This window comes from Odocoileus virginianus, chromosome 7 (assembly GCF_023699985.2).
Source record: "Odocoileus virginianus isolate 20LAN1187 ecotype Illinois chromosome 7, Ovbor_1.2, whole genome shotgun sequence".
In the NCBI taxonomy this organism is placed as follows: Eukaryota; Metazoa; Chordata; class Mammalia; order Artiodactyla; family Cervidae; genus Odocoileus; species Odocoileus virginianus.
In genome coordinates, this window is record NC_069680.1 from 2,356,314 (window position 1) to 2,372,151 (window position 15,838).

General features: G+C 51.5%; 1 protein-coding gene across 5 annotated transcripts in view; it reads right to left on the reverse strand.

The window, feature by feature from the left end:
• CRTAC1 (cartilage acidic protein 1) overlaps positions 1-15,838 on the reverse strand; it is a 166,226-nt gene that overhangs the window by 22,843 nt on the left and 127,545 nt on the right. For all 5 annotated transcript variants that reach the window (XM_070469980.1, XM_070469982.1, XM_070469984.1 and 2 more), the window contains exons 8-11: positions 14,550-14,686; positions 10,976-11,058; positions 10,050-10,150; positions 9,299-9,467 (exon numbers count right to left, since the gene is read on the reverse strand). In XM_070469980.1, coding sequence (XP_070326081.1) covers positions 9,299-9,467; positions 10,050-10,150; positions 10,976-11,058; positions 14,550-14,686 — 490 coding nt within the window. The remainder of the gene's footprint in view (positions 1-9,298; positions 9,468-10,049; positions 10,151-10,975; positions 11,059-14,549; positions 14,687-15,838) is intronic.

Consider the following 15,838-nt stretch of genomic DNA (forward strand, 5'->3'; position numbering starts at 1 on the left):
TTGGTCATTACTGTCCACCAATGGATTTTTTCACAATGATTGCTGCGATGGGGGCGGAGGGCGGTCTGTATAACATTTTTGTGTATGCATGGGGTTCCTGTATTTTCGAAAAGGGAGCAGGGGGAGAAGGGGGTTATGAGAAATGTTTTCTGGCTTAATAGAGCTGACTTCGGAACCGGTAAGCCACGGGCCTGGAAGGGGAGAGTCTCCGTGGGGAGAGAACCTGCACGCCTAGACTTTGGGGGAATCAATACACAGATTCCTGTGTTGGAATCTACCTCCACCTCTGTGTAGAGATCCCCCTGGGGTCAGAGCTAAGACCGCACAGTGTGGAAGGACCCCGCTGCAGCCTTCTCCCCGAGTACCAGTGCGTCAGTCTGGAGCTTCCAGAGAAAGGTGCATCTAGAGAGCCACACTGTCTACTTTCTGAGCCTCCCTGGGCTTGCTTCTCTTCTGCTCCCTCCAACCCAAGGCCTCCAGAGAAGTCTCTCCTCTGGCCATCATGAATTAATGAGGGCAGGGACCAGCCACCACCCTCTGGAAGTGTCAAAGGTGAGCAGCCCCTGCCCCTGTGCCCGCGATGGGGCAGCAGCACCAGAGAGAGGTGCCCTGAGCAGAGACCCCCCACATGCCACCGAGACCCCCAGACAGGATGCAGCTTCCCTCCGCACGGAGATTCTCCTCTTCCAGGCTGGGGGCTTACTGGTTCTGGGATTGGCTCTATTAAGCCAGAAAACATTTCTCATAACCCCCTCCTTCCCTGCTCCCTCCTACCACAATAATTTATTTTGGGGAAGGGGGTGAAAATAGGATTGGGGGTGTCAACTGCCCACTCTTTTTCTGTTTGGAAGTAGTCTCTTGAGGTTCAAGAGATTTAGCATGTTTAGGGTGTTCAGTACCCAAACTAAGTGGCAGATGTAAAAAGTAAACATTTTTCTATTAAAAAAAAAAGGAGACAAAGAAGAACAAATGTTTCTCGCCTAAGCCAACAGAGCAGCTACATGAATATATTTTCCAGCCTGACAGAAGTGCCGCAAATAACTCAAGAGCTGTCGAATATTCATAGACAATCACAAATTTACATCCTGCATCTGAATCCTGCTTCCTCTCTTCCTCCAGACCCAGGGATCGGCAGGACTAGGAGAGAAGTCAGCCATGGGAAGGGCACATCTCCGCAGGACTCCCTCTTTTGTTACTGATTATTTGGGGGCTTCCATTTCCTCATCTGTAAGATGGGAGCTCTAGCCTATCCAGGAAGGACAGTCTTTCCTTGGATGTGAGTGCTGCCCTAGCCAATTTTGACCCGTAGCATCCCCATCATCTCTTAGACATGGGGGGCACACTGCAGTTCCCAAAGGGCTTCCCCTTGTTGCCAATAATACTACAGAATATGCATTCCAAACTGCATGCTGTGATTCTCAGTGTCAGGGCACTGGATCCTCATGGCAGCCCCCTGAGAAAATACTAGTTTTACAATTTCCATCTTAGAATCAAAGGGGATGAGACTTAGAGAAGTGAAGGGAATTGCTCACAGCTACCCAGAGAGGGAATGTCTGATCCTGAAGCCCAGACCTGATAAACCCTTATTCTACTGCCCACCCCAGCCCCATGACCAAACCACCATGGACCAAGCATCATGCAGGGAGCTGGGGTTCAGCAGGAAGGAGACAGACCTAGGACCCATCCTGGAGGAGCTGAGCCCTGTGGGGGCAATGAACACAGTGATTATGTTAAAATAACTGGGAAAGTGCACATATAGTATCAGTACCACTTGGTGAGAGAGGCGGGTGTTAAAAGTCATTTTGTTGGAGGATACAGGAGGAATAAGAGCTTGGGAGGCACAGAAGGGAAGGGAAGGATGTTCCAGGAAGTGGAAAAGAGATAGAGGCAAAGGTATAGAGATACGAAAAGGACATGTGTGTTGACGATCGGGGAGAAGTTCAAAGTGGGTGAAGCAGAGTGTGAGCTTGGGCGTTAAGTGGGGTGGGTGGGAGAGGAGATGGGGAGGGACTTGGAACTCTCGAAGGTGTGACTGATTGAAGCCTCTCAATTACTCCACAAGGGAATATTTACACCCACTCCCTGGATGTAGACACTGAGGCTTGGCAAGGTGCAGGGAACTGCAGGTGTTTGAGCTCGGACTGGAACCCAGGCTCCTGCTTCCAGGCCTGGCCGTTCCCTCTGCCCCAGAAATTTCAAGTCTTCCTGCAGTTGCACAAGCCAGGGGGCCCGGCCACCAGACACTACACAAGGGCAGCCTTTAAGTTGGCCAGACTGCCGGGCCTGTGTGTCTGGGAGCAGAGGAGGCCCCATTAAGAGCAGCAGGGAGTCGCCTCTGGCAGCTTTTAGAGGACAAAGGCCAAAGAGACACAGAGAATTGCGCTTTTCAGAAGAATCACAAGCAAAACAGATGGTGGGAATACAGTTGGTGGAATATTTTTGCACTTTATTAAAGCGATTTTTATGTGGGCCACTGAATTTTCCTTTCCTAAAAGAGCACCAGCCGACTGGGAGGCAGCTCTGAGTCACTTGCGAACAATCAGCAGAAGGAAGGAGGGGTGTATGTGTAGGGGATGGGGGTGCCGTCAAAGCCTGTGGTGGGTTGGCCCAGGGGGTGAGCCCAAGTGGGAGGCTGGTGGAGAAAGGAGATTATTGGCATTTGTTTTCATGTACTGGCTTTGGTAGAGCTGCCTTAGCTCTCTGCTAGCCCGTGACCAGAAAGCCTGGGTATGGGCTACATGGGGTGGGTATGCAGGGGTTGAGGTGTTGGGGTTCAGAGCAACCCAAGTACAGCAAGGTACTCAACAGGGGCTGTGAGCAGAAATGCTTGTTTATGAGGCTGGCTGGCCGTCTGCACTGGGAGGACCAGGGGAAGGGCAGGACAGGGTGGGGGATGGTGGAAGGAGGCCAGGGGGCTCCCCGAGCAGGGGTGTGTGGGAGGTTTTACAGGATGAAGCTGAGAGCGCTTTGCACAACAGAGTGGCCCGCTGAGAACCCCTGCCCCCTGAAGCATGAAACGCAGCAAGGTCCCTGAGTTTTACTGTGTGATGTGATGCAGTCTGGACCCTTAGGCATGCATGTGAGGGTCTGAGAAGCTGAGTCCTCTAAGCACAGCTCAGTGCTGACCACGCAAAGGCCCGCAGCATGGGAAGGCGCTGGTTCCCCAACCAGTGGCCCAGGAGCTGAGAGGAGCTGGCCAGGTATGTGGGGGAGAGAACTGCCCCAGGGAGGGGGCTGGCTGCTCACCATGGACAAGCTGATCACCACACTTTGCTGCAAACTCAGGAGGAGGCAGGGGTGGTTTTGGAGGCAGGAAGGAACAGGGTCAGAGGGGATAAGCAGGAGCATTATGGGTGGTGGAGGGGGGCTTCCTGCAGCCCTCTGCCCTCCTGCACAGCCTCGGTGCGGGGGGTGGGGGGGGCCCACATCTTCTTCCTAGTCCTGCTGACAGCAGGACAGCCCTTTCTGCATTCCTGTTCTGGACCTGCCCCTGCTCATTACAAATACCTCCAAACAAACTACTCCGGACTGGAAACCGTCCTACTATCCATCAGCAGGGGACTTGCTAAATAAATTATGAATGTAGCCACACAATAAAATACTGCGCAGTACTAAAGGAAAACAAAGAGATATGCACAGACTTGGAATAATATCCAGGATATACTGTTAAGAGAGGGGCGGGGGGAAGCAAGTTTGGGAATAATAGGGAGAGTATAATAATTTCCGTTAAAAAAGCTTTTGAGGCATATTTATTTATAAATGTGCCCCTGTGTATTTTGCATGCAATAAAATCTTATCAAAAAGTGTGGAATTGGGAAGAGGCTGCCCCCCGACTACCTATTGAAACTGCTCCCTGCCTGTTCCCTTCTGCATTCCTAATTCCTTTACCCTGTTCCACATTTTCTTTTTTCATAGCACTTAACGTCTTCTAACCTTTCATATATTTACCTAGTTGTTATGTTTATTAGGTATCATACGTGACTCCTCCTTCCACTAGAATGTAAGGTTACCCATAGCAAGGATCTTCCTTCAGTTAGTGTTTGGCACATAGTAGGTGCTCAGCAAGTAGCTACTAAATGAGTCACAGGACCCTGGGGGAGGGTGAAGAGAGAACGTTTCCTTTTTGCTTAATATTCCACACGTAGTGGTGAGATTGTAGGTTATTTTTACTTTCCTTTTTTATGGTGTTATATTTTCTAATTTTCCTATAATCAATATGCATTATTCTTACAGTCAGGAAAAGAAAAAAAAAAAAACTAAAGCATTCTAAAAAAAATTGCAAATGCTGCTCTCCCTGCAGGGCTCTAGGTGCCAGTCTGGTGCCCCTGGAGAGGCTCCTGGGCTCCTCCACGGTCCTCCCTCCCCCACAACCCGCCTCCCACTGAAAGCTGAGCCTGGCTGTGGCTTTCCCCGCTCTGCGAGCCCCTCCATTCTGCCCACCCTCTCCGCGGGGCTCTGGGAGCCCCTGACAGGTTGGCCCTGGCCTCCCTTTTCAGACTCTGCTCCCACCAGATGCTTCCCGTCCCGTGGACATCGTGAACACTCTCACCTCTGGCCTTGGTTCAAGCCAGGCCAGCCCCTGGATGCCCCCCTCAGCCCCCATCGACGCCTTACACATTCCTACCATCCTTCTAGACCTAGTTCAAGGCCCACTCCTTGCTCAGAGCAGACTGGCTTTCTCCTGTCTGGGTCCTCTTACAGCCTCTGGGCCAGTGTGATGGAGCACCCAAATCTGCTTGCGACCAGAGCTCCTGTGTCCCCCGGCTTCTCTCACGGGACTGTGAGCCTGGAGGGCAGGGAGCATTTCCTTGTTTCCTCTGTCTCTTGACCACATCTCTTGGTCTCCACTGTGCCCCATCTCTGTCTTCCCACTGTTCTCTCTTTCCGAAATCCTTCCTTCCCATCTGGCTTTCCCATCGGTTCCCTCTCCCCCTGCCCCACTACTGGCGCCTCCATCAGTCAGGAAGGCCTGTGCTGTGCTGGATCCATGAAGATCCTCCTGGATGTGGGGGTGTCGAAGCAGGGTGGAGCCTCCTGCCCCTCGCTGTGTCCCCAGCTGTTGGCCCTGCTGCCTGCTGAGTGGCCTTAGAGAGTCTCACTGCCAGGCCCACAATTGACCCACTGGGGCCCGTCTCCAAGTGTAGTCTTCCTTCTGTACCTCTCTGGGAGTGGATCCATTGACAAGGAGGCTGCAGGGGACCCGTGGAGCAGTCTGAACCAGAGTTCAGACCCAGAACAAACCCCATGGCCATGCAGAAGAGCAAGGATTGGCAGTTTGGGCTGTCAGGGAGTCCCAACCAGGAGCAGCCTCCATAACCTGAGCTATGGAGGCAGATAGTTGGGAAGAGGCATGGAGGCTCTTGGGCCCCCGGGATACCATCAAATGGTCCTGCCAAGGCTTTCCAGCTGAAGAAGCAGATCTGTTCTCTTGGCAGGGACAGACACTGGCCAGAAAAGAGGCCCAATAAGACCCACAATACATACCTCAAAATAGCAGAGTCAGCTCAAGGGGCGAGGGGAAGGAGAAACCAGCCCCAGTCCTGGCCTCAACATTGATTTGCTTTGTGAGCCTCAAATTCTTTATCTGTACAATGGGGTGTGGGTTGATAGCCAAGACAGATATCTGGATAAACATCCAACCCGTGAGACCATGGCTGTCACCGTGGTATGGATGGGCCACTTGGGTCATTTAGTAACTGAGGGGTCGTGGATGCCCAGTGAGAAAGGGGCAGAGCAGGACCCTAGCTGGCTGAGCACAGAACAGCTATGGGAGTCCGGCAGTCAAATCACAGTGGTTAAGACCCCAGACTGTGGTGTTCAAGGAGATGGGGTCCAAATCCAGTCCTCCCTATCTTCTGGAGGTGTGACTTAACCTCAGTCTCAGTTTCTGGATTTGTAAAATGGGGCTATGATTCTTAGTTCATCCTGTCGTGGTGAGACTGGAATAAGGTATCTTAGGTAAAGCATTTAGACCAGTGTCAGGCATACACTAAACACTTGATTAATGTTGACTACTACTATATTGTAAGAGAGGACTATGTATTTAAAAGTCATCTTAGAACTTTCCTGGTGGTCCAGTGGTTGGAACTCTGTGTTCTGTGTAGGGAGACCAGGTTCAATCCCTGGTTGGGGAACGAGATCTTGCATGTAGCAGCTAAGACCTGACGCAGCCAAATAAATAAATAGATACATATTTAAAAATAAAATAAAAGTCATCTTGTACCATTAGGGCCAGCATAGTAAATGGCTGCCTTTAAAGTGATAGACTTCCAACGCCCGGTTGACCCACCCAGGGTGAAATAGCCTGAGAAAATGCTCATATAACCAGGCTCTGGGTCCCTTAAAAATTTATGCTTCTTTTTCAGATGACATAAAAATTATGTGTTGCCTATAAAAATTGGAAAACACATACACACATACACAAAATATGAACGTGAAATGAAGTGTTAGTCACTCAGTCGTGTCCCACTCTACAACCCCATGGGTTGTAGCCTGCCAGGCTCCTCTATCCATGGAATTCTCCAGGCAACAATATGGAGTGGGTAGCCATTCCCTTCTCCAGGGGATCTTCCTGACCCAGGAACTGAATCCAAGTCTCCTGTATTGCAGGCAGATTCCTTACCATCTGAGCCACTAGGGAAGCCCAAAATACTGAAGACAAAGTATGGAAGAAAATAAAAATCACCTGCCCAGTTAGGTCTGGATTTGAATCTCAGCTCTGCCATTTATGTGACTGGGGAATGTTTAACGGTTCTGATCCTCAGGTTTCCCATTTGTAAAGTGGGGATAAATCATGCCCATATCAAAGGGTAATCATGAGGATGAAGTGAAATAATAAGAGTAAAATGTCACCACACCTAGAACAAGAAAGAATTACCATACGGATCCAGCCACTCACACTGTTCACACTTTCTGTATTTTCTTTTAGCTTTTTTCTATGCCCATATGATGTATATATAATATTAACATACATATATATATTTGTTAATTTGAGACTGTATTGCCTATTCTTTTTATGTTAATATCATGAGGGGCTAACATAAGGGGGAGGGATCTGATTTTGAACCTAGGTATATTTTACTCAAATGGTTTCCTTTCTTTTTTTTTAAATACTTATTTTATTTTCCACTTTTGTCCATGCCACATGGCATATGGGATCTTAGTTCTTCAGCCAGGGATTGAACCTGCACCTCCTGCAGGGGAAGCACAGACTCTTAACTCTGGACTGCCAAGGGACGTTCCTTAAATGTTTTCCTTAATCGTTGTGTTTTAGTAAAGACACTGTTGCCCCCATCCCCCACCCCGTAGGGTTTCTCGACACTTTTTCCGTTATTGTGCTTCCTCCCCAAGAAGACCTTTTACAACTTTTCCCCCTAATTCCCTTCCTTAGTGCATTTCTTTAAAAATGCTTTATTTTGATGAATTATTGATTCACACGAAGTTGTAAAAGATAGTACAGAGTGGTTCTGTATGCCTTTCATCTAGTTGCCCGCATATACCTTATGTTACATATACCTTATGTAACTATAATACAACATCAAAACCAGGAAGTTGACATTGGCACAATGTGTGTGTATAAGTTCTCTGTTCTTTATCACCTGTTGAATTGTGCAGCTCCCACCACGATCAAAACACAGAACTGCTCCATCACCATGAAGACCTCCTTGAGGTTCTCCCTTTAAAGTCATACCCACCCCTCCCCTTTTCACCATTTCTAACCCCCAGCAACTACTGTTCCATTTTCCATCTCCATAATTTTGTCATTTTGCGAATATTATATAAATGGAATCAATAGTATGTGACTTTCTGAGACTGACTTCACCACCCCGCCCCACCGCCACTCATCATAATACACATGAGAGCTATCCAAATTGCTGCATGTATCAATGTTTCATTCCTTTTTATTGCTGAGTAAGCTTCCTCAGTGGCTTAGCTGGTAAAGAATCCACCTGCAATATGGGAGACCTGGGTTCAATCCCTGGGATGGGAAGATCCCCTGGAGAAGGGAGTGGCTACCCACTCCAGTATTCTGGCCTGTAAAGTCCATGGGGACACGATTGAGCGACTTTCACTTTTCAATACTCCATGGTGTGAATGGACGGCAGCTTGTTGACCATTAACCCACGGATGGACATTGAGGCTGTTTCCAGTTTGGGCTATTAGAGACAAAGTTACTATGAACAATCATACATAGATTTTTATGTGGATATAAGTTTTCATTTACCTGGGATAAATGCCCAGCAGTGCAAATGCTGGGTCTTATAGACTGAGCGACTTTCATAGTAGTTGTACAGTACAGTTTTTTTTTTTGTCTTGAAAGAAACTGCCGAACTATTTTCCAGAGTAGATGTACCAGCAGTGAATGAGAGATCCAGCTTCTCCACATCCTTGCCAGCATTTGGCCTTGTCACTTTTGTTACTTTAGCTATACTAATAGAGGTATAGTGATATTTTATTAATACCACAGGTATACTGTGTATCCGTTTATGTTATATATATATGCATATACACAGATATACTATACATATTTATATATACATATATGTGTGAGTGCTCAGTCGCTCAGTTGTTTCTGACTCCTTGTGACCTCATGGACTGTAGCCTGCCAGGCTCTTCTGTCCATGGGATTCTCCAGGCAAGAACACTGGAGTGGGTTGCCATTTCCTTCTTCAGGGCATCTTCCTGACTGAGGGATTGAATCCATGTCTCCTGTGTCTCTTGTACTGGCAGGCAGATTCTTCACCACTGAGCCGCCTGGGGATCCCATACATACATATGTATACATACATAAAAGAGCAGAAGATTTTTCAATCTCTCTCTCCCAGTCAAGAACCTATTTTTACCTTCTTGGGGATGGCATCACCGCCATGCTTCTCCCAAGCCTTTTAGCTAAGAGAAGGCACCCAGGGTTTGCTGAGACACTTTAATTGCTGAACCAACACCCAGGCATCCGGGGAAGCAGCTGGTGTGGACAGGTTTGGTATAGCCATTGTTTGAAGAACAAGGCCATAGCCTTGAACAAATGAATTAAATACTTTGACCCCAGGGTGAACTGCTTCGTCAGAGGCACTAGGATGGGGACCCCAGCAAGAAGTGGAGCATAAAGAGCCTCCGTTCTGAGTTCAGGTTCATCTCAAAGCAGGGTGGCCTCCAGTAGCTAGTGGTACCTGAAAGATGCTCAGGCTGTCAGCCCTGCATTTCAGGGGGCTCTACAGAGCCCTGCATCCCACTGCCCTGACAAGAGCCCACGGCACCCCCTAACCCCCCCGCCCCCCGCCACCCCTGATCCCTGACTCACCCAAGCCAAAATGAGCCACGGGCTCCATCTCGCACAGGTAGCCTGAGCCCCCATCGATGATCCTCAGGTGCGCCCCGCTCTTCTTGGTGTAGAGCACGACCTTGGCACCCCTGGCAAAGGCCCCAAACCGGGTTCGTGGCACCACCCTCAGCCAGTTGTTGCTGAAGCCCTGTAGCAGGGGAGGAACGCAGGTCTGGGCATCAGCCGGGTGGGTGGAAGGATCAGAGAGGAGGAAGAGGGGGAGAAGAGAAGAGGCAGAGGAAAGAGAGGAGGAGGGAGCCAGGCAGGGAGGGTGAACAAGGCGGACTGACTGATTGAAGCTTGCCAGGAGCAGCTCTGCAGAAGAGCAGGGAAAGCCAATTGGTGTCTTATTGTTTAGTCACTCAGTCGTGTCTGTCTCTTTGAGACTGTGGACTGTAGCCCGCCAGGCTCCTCTGTCCATGGGATATCCCAGGCGAGAATACTGGAGTGGGGTGCCGTTTCCTTCTCCAGGGGATCTTCCCGAAAATAGGCTCAGGGAAAAGTATTTGGAGATGTGCCAGTGGAAGGAGAGGGGCAGAAGACTTCTCTGAGAAGCAGCCCTATTCGGGCGCTTACTGAGTGTCTGGGACCTCATCTGCTTCCTTCCTGGGATGTCCTGCCATTCCGGTCAAACAAGCACCCCAGCCTCCTCTGTTCTGTTCCTCTGTTTATCCCAGGCCCAGGGGAGCATGCTAGGCATGGCTCTGAGGGTCCCCAGGTCCAGGCACACCTGATTCCCCCGGAAGACGGACAGCGGCTGAGCCATGGACTCTCCGTGGGACAAGATGAGGTCCAGCATCCCGTCTCCATCGAAGTCGGTCACCACGCCCCCTGCAACAGCACAGATTTCAGTCTGGCCATCAGTCAGGAGACCAACAGGGGGAGGGCTCCTGACCTGGGCCAGTCCACGCATGCCCTGAGTGTGAAGGAAAGAGCACAGCGCTGGGGCATGAAGGCTGGACCATGAAGCTCCTCTCCTTCTAATAGCTGCTCGTGATAGGAATTTGTGGAAATCGGGCGGGGGTCCCTTTCCTTCCCCTGGACTTTTGCAAGGAGAGTGTGGGTGCAAACAACTTGGATGCTGAGGGCTTCTGTCTGGTCTGTTATACATAATATAGACACATGCACAGTTTTTATCAGTTATCATGTGTTTGCATATACTGGTCTCCTTTTTGTCCTCACCACAACCCAGAGACATGAAGAAGGCACATGCAGTTATCCCCATTTCATGGGTGTGGAGAACAAGACCCAGAAGATGGAGCACCTTCTCCACGACAATGGCAATGGCAGGGCCAGGTCTTAGGCTTCCTGATCCAGTGCTCTTTCTCTGCTACCAGCCTGAATGCCAGGAGGTGTCAGACTGCAGGACCCCCAGCCTCTCCTCTCTTTCCCCTCCCGGCACAGCATCAGCAGAGACACTACTGCCCATGGCTCCCCATGCCTGTGACCCCACAGCCCTGGGGCTGGGAGAATGGACATTTCCCTCCTCTGCTTCCAGCCTGGCACTCCCAGGCCCCTCCCTGCCCCTGCCCCAGGGCTCAGCCTTCAGAGTGGGTGGGGACAGGACAAGCCCGGCTATGGGGCTGGCTGCAGCGTCCCTGCTAAGGGCAGCAGTGAGCTGGGGGAGAGCAGGCTGGAGCCCTCAGGTGTCCTCACCTGTGCCCCGGCCTTCAGGCTCCAAGGCATCGCCAGGGTTGAGCTCCTCAATGAGGGGGTCGCCGTGCTCCCTGCGGATGATGCTGCAGGAGAGGAGACAGGTGGTTTACAGAGGACCACACCTGGCAAAGCCCCAGTGGGCCCTCTGGACCTGGGAGTCCACTAACTCCATTCTCCATGCCCTGAGCACCCCGAGACCCCGCTACCTGCACACTGACAGAGCCACTCTGCTTACAGACCCTGTCTATACCCTGGCTGTGCCTTTCTCGGGTTTTAATTTATGTTGGTAAATATTGATTTTTCCTTCTCTAATGGATGAATTATAGACAGCCTGGGGAAGGGCAGGTGATGGATGCAGAAGGGGCAGGGACACAGCTACCTTCAACTGACCTTCACTTTCCTTCACGTGGCCCTGGGTTTTCGAGTTCTGGACTGCGCAGGGTCCCACCCCACCCCAATGCCACCTCCTCCACGCCCTCCCTGATCGTCCAGCTAGAAGCAGTGCTTTCCTGCTCTGCCTCTGTCACTTTCCTGGCCTTTAACACTTTCTGCCTCAGGTTGAAGCTCTGCATGAATGTATCTCATCTCCTCAGTTAGACTGAGTTCTTTGCAGGCTGGGACCATGTATTCTTCTTCTTTGCATCTCCTGCAGCATCTAACAGTGCCTGGTTCTCAGGAAGCTCCAAGTGCATGTCTGTGGCCTGCATGGAGGAATTTCGGAGGCAAAACGGAGGGAAGGGTCCCTTTGGGTTGCTGGGGTTCTATTTTGCACTCTGAATCATGGTAACATTCGCTGAAGACAAGTCCACGGTGAAAGTGCTGCTCTTCTTGCACTTTGAGCTGAATGCTGACGATGGCCTTGACTTCCTCTCCAATTTTTCTCCCTCGTTAGGGTCTTGCAGCCTTGGGTGCTCTGCGCTGGCTGTGTGGAGCAGTTTTGGGGTTAGGGTCAGGGAAGGACCAGGAGGGATCTATATCGCTCTTCCCACACATTGCAGGTGGGGCTTGTTGCTCCAATCACAGAGTCACCAGAGGGCTGTGCTGTAGCCAGTGCTTTCTTTTAGGAGGAGGCCAGGGTTCCCTGAGCTGGAGCTTCTGGGGGCTGGATGGCAGAGGGGGCTGGCAGAACTTCAGGGTGGGTGTAGGCTAGAGCACGTACCTGAGACGTGTTCTCTGTCCACACACGGCAACTGCACTGAGTACAACCCCGTGTGCAGCCTGGCCAGTGAGCAGCACGCCTGGCAGTGTGCACGCCTGCTGGGTGTACATGCCTCAGCCCGCTAGCACCCACGGTCCCTTTGGCCATTCGTGTCCTGTAACCTCTGTCACCACTGGGCAGAGACACCCCGGGGTTCAGGTGACAATGCAGTTAAGGGTTCCTGGGGGAGAAAGCCCAGAAGTTCCAGTGCAGAGCTGGGCAAACTCACCCAGATTTGGGCAACCAGGGCAGGCTTCTTGGAGGAAGGATCAACAAAGCTGAAACCAGAACGATGTTCACGTCACTCAGAAAAGAAAGAGGGGCAGAGGGTGTGGGCAGCCTGAGAGTCCAGGCCCGGCCCAGCCCAGAACTGAAGGAAGCTCAGGGTGTCTGGCCCTAATGTGTAAACCAGGAAATAGAGAGTGACAAGGCTGGGGACAAAGGAAGCCTACGGGATGTGTCAAAGAGAAGGTGGTGGCGGTGGGGGCTTCTAAGGGGTTTAAGTGTAAGAGGGGTGTGGCCAGAATTGCATTTTCAACAGCGTGCTCTGTGGAACTGGGCACAGAATGGCAGCTAAGGAGCGGGAATGTGCAGGGGTGGAGCCATGGGGACGGATCAGCATGTTAGGCGTGTAAATGGTGCCACTACACACATCCTGCCTGGCCGGGAAGAGTCCTCGCTCCAGCCCGTGGTCCTGCCATTATTAACAGGGGCCCTGCATGCTTGTTTAGCCCCTGGTGTGGGCGATGAGCTCCCTGGTTTCCCAGGCATCACTGAAGGGCTTGTGGACTCAAGCCCAGTGAGGTTTTGCATCTCCAGGGACTCCTACAAGGAGCCCACCACGTTCATTTCAGCAATAGGTCAAAAGCCCGCTTGGTGTGGGGTAGACGGGGGCTCAACTTCCAGCTGAGTTGCCAGCTGAGTGGTGGCCCCAGCCACCAGGGACCAGCCACGAGGCCACAGGGACTCGGGGCACAACCACGTATCTGGGAAGTGGCTTTCTTGCTGCTGCATGGAGGTGGACACACTGACCCACAGGGTGACCATGTGGTGGGGTGACCATGTGGTGACCATGTCTGTGGATAGCCTGGGCCAGCCTGCCCTCGGGATGGCCAGAGGGAGGCTGGGGATTTGATGGAGGCCATGTGGGCAGGGGAGATGGCCTGGGTTCTCGGGCCACAGAGACTCTCTGGTGCTCAGGGGACCGGGTGAGGGACACTTTATTAACCAGAGAAGGAAAGCAGTGTCTCTGTTAATGAGCAATTGATCTTCTGCAATTAATCTGGAAGTTGTGAATAAGCTTTTTGCGAGGCACCTAATTAGTAAATCTGGGGCCTTCGGGGGGTGATTACAGCTGGTTGGGATTGATGCTTTGTTAATAATTATATTTTAAAACACGCTTAGTCACAGCCCTCGCCTTTTATTAATAGTTGGGGGCCCTCCTGGGGGAGGGGGTGGGGTCTTGGGGAACCGAGCAGATGATGTGGCCCATTTACTGCATCCAAGGCCCTGGGCCACCCCCCTCTCCCCACCTGGTCCTGAGGCCCATTAGCATGTTTCAGGCCATCTCAGGCCACATGGGTCCTGAGGTTTGTTCCCCAGCAGCAGCTCTCCAATCTCAATGTGCTAAGAATCACCTCATGCCTAGCATATGTGTTAAAAAGACAGATGTCTGGGCCTCAACCCTGGAGATTCAGACCCGGGAGATCTGGGCTGGGCCTAGGGATTCTGTATTTTAAATAAGCACTCCAGGTGGTTCTGACACCAGTGGTCTCTGGGCCCCAGTTAGAGAAGTGCTTCCTTGGAAAATCTAACCCCTCCTCCTTACGTGCAACACTCAGATGCTTCCACTCTTGTCCACCACTAATTGTCTCATCCAACATTTCCCAAAGAATATTTTGCAGAGCACCAATCCTAAAAGCAGAAACTCTGAAGGCAGTGCCCTGTGGTCAAATCTATTTGGAATACTCCATCCACCTCTCAGAGCGTAAGATACTCACGGTCATGTTAAGGTTCTGAGAGGTCCTGTAGTCAATACACCTGTCTTGGCTTCATCCAGGTGTACCCAAACAGATTTGGCTCTGGGACCCCTTTGGATGGTAGAGTGGAACCTGACTTCTGTGTACACTTTGCCCAGGTCCCCCCCACCCCCACCCATTTCCACCCTCTGCTAACAGCAGGAGTTCAGCTTCCTGCCTGGGATTCTCCATTCATTCTCTCAACTTCTTACTCAACTCCTGTCCTTCCTCTTCTCTGCTCCTTCACTGGGGGACCTGCCTCCTCCCTCCCTTTGGAGCTCCTCCTCTGAGTCCTAAACCTTCCTCCCTGACCCCACTGCGAAGGGTGGGTAGCCACAAGCTGGGCTGAAGCATCTACCGGAAGAGGCGGTTGGCTGAGGAGCTGCGGTGGGCGAAGTTGTTGAAGAAGACCTCCAGCTCCTGGTCATTGTCAAAGTCAGCGGCGATGACTGTGCGGACTGGGGAGGGCATGGAGAACTTGGGCGAGGCGATGTCCTGGGGGAGACAGGGCTACAGGTCAGTGGACAGAGTGGGCCAGAGGCTGACTCCCACCACCCCGTGTGTGCATGTGTGTGCATTCCTGTTTGTGTGCAAATATAAAAACCCAAGCTAGCACATCCTCTATCATCTTTCCCGTAAGGGCCCCAGGGTGCTGTGTTTAGGACCACACGAACCCCAGGGTGCTTGTAGGAGAACAAGGAGGTAAGAGGAACAGTCCAAATTTACACCAGGGAAGCGCCTTGCTGTTCCCTGGTCAGGACCAAACGTGGCCCTCCCATCGGTCACTTGAGGCAGGGCTGACATGAGCATTCCCATTTCACAGGCAAGGTAACTGAGTCCTGGAGAGGAAGGAAATTGCCCATTGTTGTAGCTAATGAGCCGGGCCACCACCTGGCTCTGACACCAGCTGCTAGGCCCTTTCTAGTACGTGCCTTTCCTCTTCCACAGCCAGAGGCACAGGCTGGGTGGAACCTAGGAAGTCCTGTGCATTGAATCCAGGCCTCTTTGCTGACTCGCTGTGTGATCTCAGGCAAGTTACTTAACCCCTCAGATCTCATCTTCCTCCTTAGTAACACGGGGATAAGTAATAGCTGCTCAGGCTGTGAGGACTGCATGTAAAGAGCTTGGCAGAGTGGGCTCAAGATAAATCCCAAGGGGTCTGTCCTGGCCTCGCCCCTGCTGTCAGCCTCATGGAAAGCGGCAGAAGTGGCCTTCAGCTGGGTATTGCTGCCTCTATTACCTTTTTTCTTGGAGTCTTTTGATTTTTTTTTTCCTTGAGACATCCACTTTGGGACTTGCAGTATCAGATACCTCTGCCCAGGGCTCATGAGGAGACCCCAGACCCAGGACAGCCCAGCAGGGACCTTGGAGTGCTGACAGGACCTTGGTGGACCTGGCAAAGGGTCCCATCTATGGGACTTTTAAATAGAAGAAGAGCTGTGTCGGGAGATCTTTTTTTTCCTGAACAGAATATCCATTCCAGGTGGGTTTGTCACTTAAAGACTTAGAAACCTGTCTAAATCCCAGGGCCCATGTGGGGTGAACTGGGAAGGGCACATGGGGGCTTCTTGGGGTGGCTCCCTGCCCCTTGGCCCCAGGGCTCCTACTTCAGGCTCTCTCCCCTGGTGGCAGGAATGAGCTGCTTGC